The 16182-nt window shown below is 42.4% G+C and overlaps 1 protein-coding gene across 1 annotated transcript; it reads right to left on the reverse strand.

Moving 5' to 3' along the window:
* Window positions 1-12615: 12615 nt before the first annotated feature.
* LOC125519200 lies at window positions 12616-13257 on the reverse strand. The gene has a single exon (XM_048684073.1). The coding sequence runs from the start codon at window positions 13168-13170 to the stop codon at window positions 12616-12618; it is 555 nt and encodes a 184-aa protein (XP_048540030.1). The 5' UTR covers window positions 13171-13257.
* Window positions 13258-16182: the final 2925 nt, after the last annotated feature.

Here is a 16182-nt window from a genome sequence, read left to right on the forward strand (position 1 = left end):
ATGGTGGGCAACGGCCAGAGTGCTGGAAATATGCTCTACAGGCAATAATATTGTATTATATTTCCATTATTCATAATTAAGAGTTTATATTTCATGCTATAACTGCTATGATCCTGGAATATATGATTTAGTGGAAACTCATATGCGCGTGTGAAATGATAAATGGCTAAACAATAGGTTCCCGGTCTCGCCTCTAAGATTGGCTCAAGTGTTGTTGGTGATCACGTTTTCCGAATCTTAGGATATCATTAAGTGTAATGATTGACCTAAAACAACATTGAGGGTATAACATTAGAAGAACTATAATATTGAATCGACACAAACTTGTTTGTTATACTTTGTGATTATTTCGTCTGAAATCATCTGTTATAACACGAAGTGTTAGCATGTGTGTTAGTTCCTCATACCATGAGAGTGTCTCGGTCACTTCCTACCAGATGGTGGACTTTGGAGTTGCTCAAACGTCATCTGTAACAAGGTGATCATAATGACAACTTTCAGGCTCACCGGAAAGTTCAACAGGTGACCAGATAGCTCGAGAGTGGGATTTACTCCTCCGGCGATGCAGAGATATTCTTAGGGCCCATTTAGTGTGACAACATCCATCATCGTCTTGTCAGACACAGGTGACTACGTCACAGGGATGCCAGAACACGTTAATGGGAAAGAACAACAAAACCGGTAATGGTAGCAACTGTATAGTGAATATGGTGATGACTTAGGAGGATACCAATGCACATTGGGTTTTGTAAAGTATCCAAGCAAAGAGAACATCACATGATAACCAAAGTTTTTTTTCAAATATCATTTGTGTAATCATAGCGACCAATATGAATGTCCACGGTTCCGCTATCGTTCATTGAACAAAGGAATTTCATTCATGTCTATGATTTACCGAACCTACAAGGTCACAAGATTGTGTCAATCACGGTCTACTGAGTGTTAGTGGTACGGGAGGATTGAGAATATATTTGTGGAATTATTTCATTAATATCCGGAATAGTTCTGAGAGGTCCCGGAAGCGTTTCAGGGTCACCGGAAGGGTTTCGGTGAATAACGGGTAATACCGGGTATTGCCGATTAATTATATATACGTTGGAAATGTTTTCGAAGATGTTAAAAAATATGTATAATGGTCTAGAGGTATTTAGAACATTTTATATTTAATTTAAATATCAATGAGCCTTAAAAGGCCAAGTGGTGGAAGACCACTTGGGCCACTTGGGTCCAATAGGGGTGGCGCCCCCTTCTCCCCATGGAAGGGAGAGGGAGGCCGAATTGGAGGGGGGGAGTCCTTCTCCTTGGCAGGCCAAGGTAGGGGACTTTCCCTCCCTCTTGTGGTGCACCCTCCTCTCCTCCTAACCTATATATACTTGAGGTGTTGGCCATTTTCTACACACAAGTTTTGGAGCCTCCTTTTGTTGATCTAGTTCTAATTCTAGTTGGTCCTAGTCGACTAATTGGAGCTAGCCATAGCCACCACTAATCCTCATAATTAGAAGTCCAGTGTGATTCTAATCTTCTCCCTCTATTTCTTCGGTGATGATTAGCTCTGGACGACGAAGCGCTGCCGGATCGTGAAGACTGTACACTTGCAACCAAGTAGAGAGGTCGTGCTTTGGGTCATCCGTTCGAGGGATTGTTCGAGGGCAGTGTTGGGGATATACATAACAGGTAGGCCCACGAAGGGTCAAAATATCATAAAACATGAGGTCCACACATGAGGTGGGTCCAGATAAATCTCATTCAGACGTACTATCCACTCGGACGATCGACGTACCATCCACTCGGATGACAGGAAACCACCCGGCAGTATGACTCACTCGGATATGTGAAGACTAACAATCGGCAAGGAAGTCGAAGCATCATCCTAATAGTAGGCTGACATTATGTTATCAATGCCCCACTTTGTAACATAAGAAGTGAGGGGTGGCGCACTCTATATAAGCCACCCCCCACCACGTAGCTAGACCGGCTCACTCTTCTTCCTTAGCTCTCTCGCCATTAGTCTCAGGACTTAGCTCAGGCACGGGGATCCGTTCTCCTTCCTTTCTCTCTCATTGTAATCTTCAGAAACATACTCAGATAACACAAAGCCTCTCCGGAGCACGAGACGTAGGGTTGTTAATTATCTCCACCTCGAGAGGCCCGAACTCGCTAAAATCACCGTGTCACCCATTTGCATCTTGATAGATCATACTCCTTTACCCTACCCCTTATTATTGTCGAAATTGTTCCCACAACAGTTGGAGCCCACCTTGATGCTTGGCGTCTATCGAACCATGGTGCAAATGATTTTTTCTTTAATCTTCGTCAGCAGATCAACAACCATCGCCAGAGAAATTTGCCGCTGGAGTTTTGGCCATCGCGCCATTCGCACAAACAAAAGGATCAGGGAGGTATCCATTCAACCTAGTCTATTTACAATAATTTGTCTGACAATGAGTCTGTCTTTTTCTCCTGTAGGATCAAACACCCAGGCATGATCGATCATGAAGCAGAGAAGAGGAGAAAAGAACAAGTCGTTCCCCATATTTCCTGCCTTCTCACAGGATCATCATCAATAGCGACGGCAAAAACGGCCACCGGCATACCTCGTCGCCGTCTCCGGCCTCGTGTATGACGCCGTCGGCGAGCTCCTACACACGGCCACCAGCGTGGTCTGTCCCGTCGTCCCCGGTCTCGTGTATGACGCCATCGGCGAGCTCTTACACACGGCAACCGGCGTGGTCCATCCCGTCGTCTCCGGCCTCGTGTATGACGCTGTCGGCGAGCTCCTACACACGGCCACCGGCACGGTCCGTTCCGTCGTCTCCGGCCTCGTGTATGGCGTCGTCGTCGGGCTCCCACACACGGCCACCGAACGGTCCATCCCATTGTCTCCGCCCTCGTCTAGAACGTCGTCGTCATGCCTCCAGGCACGGCTACCTCCTCCTGTCAGCGTCGATCACTCGGCGACTGGTCTCACGCAATAATCCTAGACGTACAGGTCTTTACGCTTCAGGTACGGACCCTCTCTCGCTAATTCGCTCCCCCCCTAATTTCAGGGGGTGGGGCCCGGCAGCTAATCCTAAACCAATTAGTTCGCTCCACATCAGGCTGTACAATAAACCATGTAAAAATAGCCCGTAGCTCTAGCATTACCGGGTCTCACGTCTGTCATGCATGCGTGCACACTCCTCTAAGGCCGTCGTAATGGGAGTATCATAATTAGTATCATACATGCCAACTAGGCAATTTTGATGAGGTGTCATATAATTAAATGAAGAAAGAGAGGGGGTTGAGTATCATATCATGATATAGTATTATAATAAATACTATGCTACTATGAGTCATGCATGGCAATAAATAAAGTACTACATAGTACTAGTACTCCCTCAGGTCCTTTTTACTCTGCATATTAGGTTTGTCCGAAGTCAATCTCATCCAACTTTGACCAAGTTTATATAAAAAATTATAGACATTCACATAACAACACTAATATCATTAGATTCATCTTGAAATATATTTTCATATTATATTTATTAGATATAATAGATGCTAATAATTTCTAATATAAATTTGGTCAAACTTAGCAAAGTTTGACTTTCGGCAAATCCAATGTGCAGAGTAAAAATGACCGGAGGGAGTACCATTCCAAAATGTAGTGCTTCCTTTATCCATGTGCTTTAACTTTGACCGTAAATTTAACTACCAATACCGATTGCGGCGGGAGCAAAAATTATATCAGTGAATTCGTATTTGAAAGAAGTTTTTAATTATATAATTTTTTCTCCCGCCGCAGTTGGTTTCGTTGGTTAAATTTATGGTCAAAGTTGGACCTCGAAAAGCGCGGGCGCACTATATTTTGGAATGGAGAAAGTACTACTCCCTCCTTTCCGATTTATAGGGCTTATCTCAAAATTTTAGTTTTTCCATTTCATAAGGCTCAATTTGGTTGTTTTCCATCACATGTTCAGATTCCAAGGTGCATTAAATCATTGCATGCAAGTACAAAGAGAAAATTGACCAATGCATGTAATTTATGCATGCATGCATTGCAATTAATGCATTGGTAAACATACTTTTTTGAGGAAAACAAGAGCATTAATTGGATGCTTTTGCAAACTACAAAAAGTATTTCACCACTCACCATCTACCTTGGTTGGTGAGAATTTTGAATTGAGCCTTATAAACTGGAAAGGAGGGAGTATGTATTAGGGAGGTAATATCATACACTAGTATCATATGCATGATACTAGTATATGATACTCCCTATTATAACCAACCTAATCGCATATCCCACTTGCATGCACGTTATGGAAGGAGAAGAAAGGAAATTACTTTGATTGACAAATCAATAACAATTAGTGCGCGGCCAAGAGAAGAAAACTGCCTATACATGCAGCAGGCGTTGGCGTTATTTGAGCCAGAGTTATTGCATGCCGTGAATGAGCCATGATTCGGGACGTGTGTGTGCAACTCCTACATCAATGCATTGGGGCGTTTCGATCAAGCAAAAAGCATCTTCGTGGTCCTACTTGCTGAGGGGCAGGGTGGCTCGCTGGGTCCTGGGCTCGGGTGGCATCGCTACACCGGGTGGTGGAGGACGATCGCTACTCATCTGCGTCGACAAGACCTGACACCCGATAGCAACTCCCTCCGGCACCAACTACTCGGCGGCTAGTACCTCCGGCATCAACTACTTGGAACGGCAGTCTGGCTCCCCGACGTGGCGCGGACGCCAGAGGCCGGCCATGGCCCAGCGCACGGCGGCTCCTTAATCCGGTCGGCCGCTCGATAACGACCTCTGCTGTTAAGGCGCAGCGCAGGCACCAGGGTAGACCACACCCTCGCGCGCGGCAACTCCCCCCTCCGGTGTCCGCCGCCCTGCAGCAGGCTCCGCGGTGGAGGCACTCGGCGATGCACCACGGGTACCGAGCAAATCCTGGCCCCAGCGCCAAGTAGCTCCGCTCTCCTCTTCGGGCACTGGACAAAGATGAAACCAAAGGAAATGTCATCCACAGCCACTCTGGAGAAAAGATCATGGACATTCGGCTATCCGTCACTCGGACAACAAAAACATCCAGACACTCTCACTTGCCGCCCTGCACGTTGTCACTCCACGGAATACGTCTACATACTTGGTCACCCGTGCGTCGTCACTCTCGACACGTCTTTGTCACTTGACTGCCCCGTGCGTCGTCACTCTGGACGCGTCTTTGTCACTCAGACACCTCGTGTGTCGCCACTCTCCCAGGATGCGTCTACATCATTCGGTCGCCCCGTGCATCACCGCTCGGTGAGTCACGTCATCACCACTCGGCCGCCCTCACCACTCAACTGGACACATCATCATCACTTGACCGCCCCGTGCGTCGTCACTCGGTGAGACACATCTCCACCACTCAGCCACCCTGCGCGTTGTCATTCAATGAGATACATCTTCACCACTCGACCGCCCCGCGGATCGCCACTCGGTGACACACATCTACATCACTCGATCACCCCGCGCGCCGCTACTCAGTTGGGCACGTCTTCATCAACACGCCCACTTGGCCGCTCATGCGCCGTCAGGCAGCTAACTCATTCTTCACGCACTGCACTCCATTAAACAATTATTTTCGTGCTCCCCCTGTAATTCACACAGGGCGTCACTCAGAGACCATGCCACCGAGCATGCCTCTACACTCGATTGTTTATTTTTCATGTACTTGCTTAGTACGGTTTATTTGACTTCCGAGTCCAGCTTGCATTTTAGCTAAGTCCCTCCTGCCATGCTTACGAACACCGTGTGTTCTCTTTGAACCTCAAATGGTTTACATCAGCCCCGGGGGCTACAACTCAGTCAGAACACTATACTTCCGCTTTATTTGGGTCCAGTATCCAATGAGTTCAATCGGATCCTTCATTTCAACAAGTTCGATCGGATCCTTTATTCTTCTAGACTCTTACTGGATACACAAACCATTTGCACAGCCAGCGGGTGTCTATGGTTGTTATTTACACAAACGATTTTAGCACACATAAAATTACCTCAAGAAATTATTACGTTAGCTTGTGCTATTTTTCACACACAAGTTACATGATCACCCGGTGACTCTGTGCGCCAACTTCATCGCTACTCGGACTTGGTTGCCGCGCCGGTCCTAACGCACCGCAACATCGACCCTGTCACTCTGTTGACTTCGAACACATCCGGCCGATCCCTTAGTGGAGTCCTCTTCATCATGTCAACGACATAGACCTCGCCGTCTTGTTGGGCATGAGACAGATAAGCCCCTTTTATAATTAAATTGCACACTTCACTCCTTTGCGAGTTTGCCTCTTTTGAACATCACTCATAAGTTGCTCCTCACCTTTACCCGAGTCCGACACGATGAATTACAATTTATTCATTCAAAACTATATTTCCCGTATTCCGACAGGTCCGCCGTCGGTGCCTGTAGTGCGCTTGGGGGCTACGCCATACTCGGGGGCTGCATCTCATTTGGAATCACACTCTCCTGAGTGGTCTAGTACTTCATCACCAGTCGGATCCTTCACTTCAACAAGGGCAGTCGGATCCGCCACTTCAACAAGTTACTTGATCACTCAGACGCTTTGGATGACATCTTCGTTCCTACTTAAACTCAGTTGCCGCGTCGGTCTTGTTGCACCGCAACCACGCTACACCAACCTCTTCACTACATCAGCTTCGAAATCATATGATTGACTCCTCCGAGGACCATTTTCGACACCTGGATGAACGCATCCACACCACTCAGCCGCTCCGCGCGTCACCACTTGGCTAGACATGTCTCCACCGCTCGGGCGCCCCGTGCATCGTCACTTGGCCGGCCCGCGCGTCACCACTTGGCTGAACACGTCTCCACCACTCGGCTGCCCCGTGCGTCGTCACTCGGCGGGACACGCCTTCATTTTGACGGCCACGCGCGTCGACGCCCGGCCGGACACGTCCACACCACTCGGCCGCCCCGCGCGTCACCACTTGGCTGGACACGTCTCCACCACTCGGCCGCTCGCGTGTCGCCACTCGGTTGGACACGTCTTCACCACTACATCACCAACGCAGAAACCGCTAAGTTACTCATATGATCAAACCTCATATGGCACTCTGTAGCGAGCTTACTTTTTTTGAGCATCACTCAGTGTTGCAACCATCTATAACACGTAGCATTCCGGAGTGCGTTATGTCCACATGAGTACAAACAGGGTGTGAGCTATAAGACGGGGATGGTCAGACCATGTATGCAGATAGCACTTGGTTGTCTTGAAGTTCTAGTAGAATCGTTCTAGCTCGAAGCATGAAGCATCGACAAATGAACAAGAGTCATATGGAGATATGATCGGCAAAGTTTGCCTACTGGTCAAAATTCTCATGATCAGTGATGTCCACATCAATGGTTGAGAACTAGACATGGATCTTGAATCACTCACTATTAATTGTGAGAGATATTAGTTTGAGTGGAAGTGCACTTTAAATTAGAATTTGTTTTAATAACTAGTGTAATATTAATTATGAATTATGTCTAAATTATTTGTGTGTTTATCGTTGTAGAGTAAATGGCTCGCAATATATATGTTCAACTTAGCCTCTATGCTTGAGAAAGAAAAGTTGGCTGCAAATGACCGAAACTATGCGGATTGGATCTGGAACCTGAGATTTGTTCTCAGGAGTACTAAGAAGAAGTACGTACTAGATCAACCCTTGGGTGATGCTCCTACAAAGGATGCACCACTGGAAGAAGTTGCTGCTTTGTGCTCCTCATAGTGATGACTATGAGGTAATCCAGTGTCTCATGTTAACTTGCATGGATCCTGAACTACAAAAGCGGTTTGAATGATCTACCACTCAATTTATAATTGGGTCATTAGAAGTTCTGTACAAGAAACAAGCAAAGACCGAATGATTTTATTTTCACATTAACTACATTGGTGTTAAATCTGAAAACAACACACATAAACTTTATTGGAATTAAATCTGAGAAGAGCAAAGGCATGGAGTACAGGTCCAAAACTCCAAACATGCAGTGCCAACTTCCAAAGATTCATTTCAGTATAAATAGAAGTAAAAAGGAGTTTTTTGCACAATGCCTACGAAGAAGGAGGTTGCGAAATCCGAGAAACATGTAGACTGAGCGGGACAAAAGATTAGTGATCAAAAGACACAAGTTTTGGTTTCCATGTTTCCACTGAAACTGAGTTTCCATTGGATACTTTTCTCTATTGAGCACACATAGAGATACCAACCTATCCAATACCATATCCCCTCTTCACGATCTTCCGGTCAAATGTTCTGATGCCGTCTTCAAGGAAAACTTTACTTGTAAAATATAATCCTGAAATCCAGTTATATAGTTGAAAAAAAATCATAATGCAAAAGTCCACTTTCTATAATGTTAACCGTGAAATTCAATGATATTTAATCATAATAGTGTTGAAGCTTGACTGTTTAGTTACTGAAACTGTTAAATGTGTTGAATAGTTCATTCATTTTACCATGTCACCTTTTACTCTTGCCGAGCCATCTAAATTAAATTAAACTTCTCTCCCAATAATTCATAGATGGAACCCATTTCATTGATTAATTGATGTATATACTAACCTAGCATGCATATGTAGCACCAACTGCTATGTAGTTAAACTTGTGCTACCAAAAAACTTGGTGAGATAGTTGAATCATAATCACTCAAGCTTTATCATCCATTGATTTTTTATAGTTATATTTGTTATTTAGCAATTCATTTATTTTCTACATTAGATTTTACTACGAATTCATTCTATTGCTAGATCATCTCCAGAAATTGAACTACTCGTTGTCCATTTTACTAATAGTCACTGTTTTCATGGTCGACCATGGGCAATGTAACGGAGTGTGATAGCCTAGGGCCCAATCATCAATAAATTGTGAAAGTATGTTTGCAAAACATAAAACCAGCAATAATAAAAAGTTAAAAAGAATTTGCTGATGGATACCTAACTCCACCACAATGAAGCGTCAAGTAGAAGCAATCATATCAGACGATGTGAAATCTTAAGCTTTGTATTATCACGTTCATTTTACATTGTGCTGGAGTTAGGTATCCATCAGCAAATTCATTTTAACTTTCTATTATTGCTGGTTTTATGTTCTGCAAACATGCTTTCACAAGTTATTGATCTATTGTGCCCTTATTTGAGATGGGCCCTAGGCCATCACGCTCCTTTACATGGCCCATGGTCGACCGTGAAAACACTGACCATTAGTAAAATGGACAACGAGTAGTTCAACTTTCTTACGATGATCTAGCAAAAGAATGATTTTGTAGTAAAATGTAAGGTGGAAAATAAATGAATTACTAAATATCAAATATAAATAAAAAAATCAATGGAAGATAAAGCTTGAGTGATTATGATTCAACTATCTCACCAAGTTTTGTAGTAGCACAAGTTTAACTTCATAGGAGTTGGTGCTACATATACATGCTTGCTTAGTATATACATCAATTCATAAATGAAATGAGTTCCATATGTGGATTATTAGGAAGAGAAGATTAATTTAATTAAGACGGCTACACAAAAGTTAAAGGTGACATGGTAAAATGAATGAACTATTCGACACATTTAACAGTTTAAATAACTAATTAGTCAAGGTACAATACTGATATGATTAAATATTATTGAAATTCATGGTTAACATCATACAAAGTTGACTTTTGCATTATGAATTTTTTAACTATCTAACTAGATTTCATGGTTAATATGTTACAGAGTACTTTTTCCCTTCAAGACGGCATCAAAACGTTTCACCGGAAGATCATCAAAAGGAGATATTGTATCGGATAGGTTGGTATCTCTATGTGTGCTCAATAGAGAAAATTATCCAATGAAAACTCAGTTTTAGTGGAACATGGAAGACGAAACTTGTGTGTTTGGATCACAAATCTTTTGTCCAGGTCAGTCTACATGTTTCTCAGATTTTGCAAACTGCTTCTTATGGGCATTGTGCACAAAACTCCTTTTTTATTTCTATCTATACTGAAATAAATCCTTGGAAGTTGGCACCGCATGGTTGCAGTTTTGGACCTGTACTCCATGCATTTGCTGTTCTCAGATTTAATTCCAGTAAAGTTTATGTGTGTTGTTTTGAGATAAGAATGTAGTTATGTGAAAATAAAATCTGCTTTCGCATGTTGTTTTGGTCCGAACATATAAACTATTGATCATCAGCCCCTCAGATTGACCAGAAATTTGTCGGTTTTCTTTTGTTATCAAAAGTCAGTAAGCCTATTCTCACTCGGATGTGCAACATGGTGCCGCATGCACGCTTTGCTTTGGGTTCGACTGGTAACAAAAAAACATATTTTCTCAAAGAACAAGGAGATTAACAAGTGGAGCCAGTGTTTGCAAACTTGCCGAATACCCCACAGACCAAAACCCTCACCAGTTACTAACTACAAGAGAGCAGACGTTTGATCGGACAAAAGCACTGTACCAAACGGTTCAGGGAAGACACATGGTGTCACTAGTGTGTCGATTCTGGTAAAACAAACTGTAGATGTGCAAAAAATCCCTCCTACCACGTTAAATGCAAAAATACATAGAACGGGGAGCTTGCAAGGAATCGATCTTGAGACCTCTAACTTAAGGCACACACTGGTAGCCACTTCACATCACCACTGCAAATATAGCATAATCTTTTGAAACATGAACAATCTTCACATCACCACAACAAATATAGCTTGCAAGGACTATAATGTGTAATATATAAGAACACACAACAGTGTTAATATATACGAAAACATTTCTGAAATAATTTGAAACTTTTAATGAAAAAAGACGTGAACTATTTTGAAATGCCGAATAGTTGTTGAAACTGTGACTAAATTTGAAAACACAAACATTTTCAGAATTTTCTACAGGATTTAGAAAATGAACATTTTTTTAAAAAAATTCCATACATCTTTTAAAACATGAACAACTTCCGAACATCTTTTCGAAACATGAATAATTTTTAAAATTTATGGTTTTTTTAGTTTTTGTTTGTTCCGTTTTTATTCTGTTTTTATCTTTCTTTTTCTTTTCTTTTTCAAAATTTTTGAACTATTTTTAAATCATGAACTTTTTCTTAAATCCGTGAACATTTAAAATACGTGAACATTTCCTTTAATTTGCGAACTCTATTTTCAAGAATGTTCTTACATTCAGAAAAATGTTTGCGTTGTGTAATATTGTTCAGAGTTTCAAAATGTGTCCCTGTTTTGAAAGTTTGTTCGCAAATCCAAAGAATGTTCGATTTTCCAAAAAAAAATCAAAATTGAAAAATTCCATGTTTTCAAAATGTATTTACAAGTTACAAAAATGTTCATGTTTTCCCCAAATTTTGTTCAAAAGTTTTTAAAAATGGTTGTGGAATTTTAAAAAAATCATGTTGTCAATTTTTTCCTAGTTTTATTTTTTTTATAAAATTTGAAATAATTGTCATGTATACGAATTTTGTTCATAAATTCTAAAAATATTCATGAATTTATATCTGTTTTAATTTCTTACAAAATTGTTCATGTTTCGGAAGATGTTCGGGAATTTCAAATTAGAAAACATGTTTGTCTTTTCCACTTTTTTCATAAATTCAAAATCAATTCAGCATTCAAAATTGTTCATTTTTCTTCCAATCAAAGTTTTTTTTCAGAAATGTTTTCATATATATGAACGCTGCTGTATGTTCTTATATATTTCGTGTTGTAGAACATCACAAACAGCAGTGATGTGAAGTTGGTAGAATTGCGCGCCTTAAGTCGGAGGTCTTGAGTTTGAGTCCTCGTGAGCCACCTTTTTCTTTGTATTTTTACGTCGCTTAGATAGAACGTGGTTGGAGGGACATGACTTAGTGGGCCAGCCCACTCGCTCATGCCTGTGCAAATCATATACATGGGTCTGCGTATACATTTTGCCAAAGGTCCATATTACTCTTTATGCGTTTGGTGAAGGAGGTGTGCTGAAGCGGAGCTTGTGCAAAATTGTGATTCCGTGTCATACATTTCCCAGCCCTACAAAGTACTGATATGACTCCTATAGGGATGGGAGAATATCTTCTTCAAAAACTACTTTAGTGCTAATTCTTTTTAGACGGCTTAAAAAATAAGCTGCCTTTTCCAGCTTAAAAAAATAAGCCGGCTCTAATTTTTTTAAGACTTCTAAGCTAGTTATCCCGCCCCAATGAATATAAGAGGTGGCTTATGGAAAAAGCTGAGGAGAGGGAGATTAAGAACTGGCCTTTAGTCCCATTTGCTATAGCTTGAGGCAGACTCAAGGCGAGCATATTCAGGACCAATACGTTGTTGCATCGACATAGATACAATTACGGGTTAATCTATTGTTATTTCCAAAAGTAGGTGGTAGGAGGGACATGGCTTAATGGACCGGCCCGGTCACTCGCACCTATGCAATTCGTATCCTTTATCCGTTTAATAGTGAGGGACGTGGGGCTCGTGCAAAATTGTGATTCTGTTACCAGAGTAATGAGCGTGTATCTCTTGCTTTCTTTTAGCCGATGGCTGTAAGTATCAAGCATCTGAAGATTTTAGGGGAGAAATTCCTTCATTAACAGTTTACTCAAGGAGAACGCGAGACTGTACCGTCGGCTACCTGCTGGTGTCAGAGTCGGGGCTGCCTGCTGCGACGCTGCCGTCGCCTCCCTTGGTCCTCGCCGAACCTGTTTAGCACCGGATCTTGGATGGGATACTCCGGCACGCAGCAGACCACCTCGACGCCCACCGTCCAGCGCACGGTGAAACGGCACGCGCACCTCTCCACGCCGTCCACCTGCATATTTGGTCTGCGCCTATTACTACTCAAGCATATGCGTGTGTTGACAAACGCACTGAGTAGAGCGCGACGAGGAGGACATACAGTCTCGAGGACAGCGTCGTAGTATTTGGGCTCGTCCTCGTCGCCGTAGATATCGCAGGCGAGGCAGAGCCGGTCGCCCGGGCGGAGATCGCCGCAGCGGGCGTTGTTGAGGGCCGGGATTTCCCGGCGGAACCTCGCGCGGAGCGCGTCCACGTCGCCTGGCGATGCGAGGTCAGCCCCTGGATCGTACCATTCGTCCGCATCCTCGGGGAATTTCTCAAACATGACGCGTAGCCAGCCGTCCTGCACCACCACGCGCGCACCGTCCCACGCCTTGTCGAACCACGCGCGGTGCTCCATTCGGGGCCGTGGGCGGCGGCGGCGGCGGCAGCGACACGGTGGCCTTCCGCTTTCGCGACTTCGGCATTTCAGGGATACTGTGGGAGTGGCGGCGCTCTGGGTGGTCGGTGGGATTTGGGCCCTCGAGAGGACTGGGCGGCGGGTTTCTCAATGCTTTATACCGTCCAGATTCTAACAATCTTTCTAGGTTTTAGGTTTAGCTTTGGTTGACATAATGTGCATAAACACCCCTCGATAAAAAGAAAAACATAATGTGCAAATACTTTCGCGGTATACTCCCTCCGTTTTGTAAATAGAAGTCCTTTTAGATATTTCAATATAAACTACATACGGATGTATATAGACATATTTTAGACAGTAGATTCATTCATTTCGCTCTGTATGTTGTCCATTATTGAAATCTCTAAAAAAGATTTATATTTAAGAATGGAGGGAGTATATCTATATACCTTTTTTAAATAAACATATTTTATTCCTCAGATAATAGATATATCATTTACAATATAGTGAGAAATAAAATCAGGGATTATAGATTCCCAAACATAGAAGATTTTTCACTAAAAGAAGTTCTCCACTAGATTGTGAGCCACATCATTTGCTTCATGGCGACATTGTGAATATAAGACACTCGCAAGTTTCAGCCTAAATGTTTGCACTCAAGTATCATTGCAACATCTGAGCCCACATATGTTTCTGGTTGTTGCACTGCTTCCGCCACAACGCTACTATCTGATTCACTAATCACTTTCTTGCATCCGATCCTCCTTGCATCCATTTCGGATCGTTGTCATCTCCGCTGAGTCAACGCTGGTCACCTAAGGAACGCGCCATGTTGCCGCAGCAATGAAGTTCCCTCTTCCATCATGGGTAAAAGCGCCTGTTGCATCTAGAATGTTTTAACTCGGGAAGCATCATCAACATTTATTTTGACCACATCCCTACTCGGCCTCTTCCACATATTATCATGGCTTCTTGTAGGCTCTATATACCTATTGATAAAGTACGGAGTGTTTCTGCCCGTCCGCCATCGTATGTTTTATAAAAAAAACAAGTGTTTTTCTAAATATTCCACGATCCAGTATTAAGTCCCTCTTCTTTATCTCTATCTGTTGGGCTTCGGCCCAACTTCTGTATCCACTGTCACGCACAGCTGGGCACTGGTTAATTAGTATTCTGAGTTCAGCTACAGTATGCCCAGTTCACTATGTTTTCAGGCCGTTTAGATCCATGGTCTTTATTATTTACAGAGCATATGTTAAAATGACCATGCTATAATTTTACAACTGTTACTCGGATTAAAATAATTTATATACATAATTTGACCAGAAAAAATGTTTAGTTTTCAACCGTGCTATTAGTCGTTCTTGTTAACTAATATAACAAAAATTAGGGCAAAACCTTAATTAAAACATAATGTGCACACACACACACACAATATATATATATATATATATATATATATATATATATATTTTATGAATGTTTTACACTATGTTTTTACATTCGTAATTTTACATAATATAAAATATTTTTTACGGCGAGTACATATTGTCTTACATTCTCTTTTTATGTATGAAATAAGAAAAAATTTACGAAACGTAAAAATACGGTGCATTGATGTCAAAATAAAGAGGGGGTGAAGAATAACTATTCCTCATCCAGGATGACGAATAGCGCGACCCTATATATATATATATATATATATATATATATATATATATATATATATATATCCAAACTGACTAGACATTGTTTCGACCAACATAATCAAATTTCAGATTAGAGACATTGTTTTATATAAACTAAGTTTATACCCCTTACTAATTCATCTTTGGAGCCTTGGTTTCGAATGTGTGCTTCAGTTGGGCATCAATCGATACGACAAAGGCTTTAATATCATAGATGCTAAGAAGAACATGACCCCTTCATTATTTGTTTTTATAATAATGAAAACTAGCTTGTGTCTCACATAATTGTGCAGATGATTACTCTTGTTTTTTTTTCAAAAAGGAGGAATACCCCCGTCTCTACATCAACCAATGCACACAACCATTTTATTATATTATTCCACATAGCCAAGCAAACCAAATACAATGATCAAACAAAAGCCACTAGCCAGACCACTACTGCCACTACACTTGGTGACATGCCTCGCCGCATATCAACACACAACATCTATTCCGATTGCCTCATGAAGCTACTCGCTAGCAAGCCGAGAGTACCAACCGGCACGCTCTAGGATCAGCTGCCTCCATCTTCCGCATTCCCATCTTCAGTACTGATCAATGCATTCACCTCGTCAGGCCATACTACCATAGATGTCACCATGACGCCAATAAAGTGCCACCATCCTGCACGCGTCCATGCACACGCTCCTGTCGCCGAAACTCCGTTGTGTCATGCCACCGAGACCCGTCGTCGATGATGCATTAGAAACCAGGCCGCTCCACCACATGTGCACTCGAGTTAGCACTTGCTCCACAACGATGCCTCCAGCAAGGAGCGCGGTGCAAGACGTCGCCATCGTCTGATCCGGTAACAGATCTAGGGTTTCCCCCGGAGCATGCCGAAAGGAGCGACGCGACATTGCTACGACGATGCCTTCAATAGGGTAACGACGCCAAGAGACGTCGCGCGCCATCGTCCGCCATGACCGCCTTGTGGTCATTTCTATATCATATTGACTCGACAACATGGCATTGAAGTATGAATCACGATGAACTATTCATACTAACATAAGTATGTCCTATATCTATATCTATACTTCTATACTTAATATTAAAGGTTGGAACCTTTCATAGTTCTTCATATGTCATCTTTTTATATTCGTTGATTTTATGTTAACCATGAAGATTGACGATTGAGATTTAAAAATAGATCTACACACGTATAAGAAAAAAAAGCGTTGCGCAAAAAAAGTCCCAGACTCGTAACACAGTTCCACCTTTTTGAGTTGCATAAGTATTTGCTGGATCGGACTCTATGCAATCAGTATGCTACAAAGATAGTCCT

The sequence above is a fragment of the Triticum urartu genome, chromosome 7 (assembly GCF_003073215.2).
Source record: "Triticum urartu cultivar G1812 chromosome 7, Tu2.1, whole genome shotgun sequence".
Lineage (NCBI taxonomy): Eukaryota > Viridiplantae > Streptophyta > Magnoliopsida > Poales > Poaceae > Triticum > Triticum urartu.

Excerpts from the sequence above, each read along its gene's own strand:
- LOC125519200 (XM_048684073.1), bottom strand. The coding sequence starts at position 13,170 with ATGGAGCACCGCGCGTGGTTCGACAAGGCGTGGGACGGTGCGCGCGTG.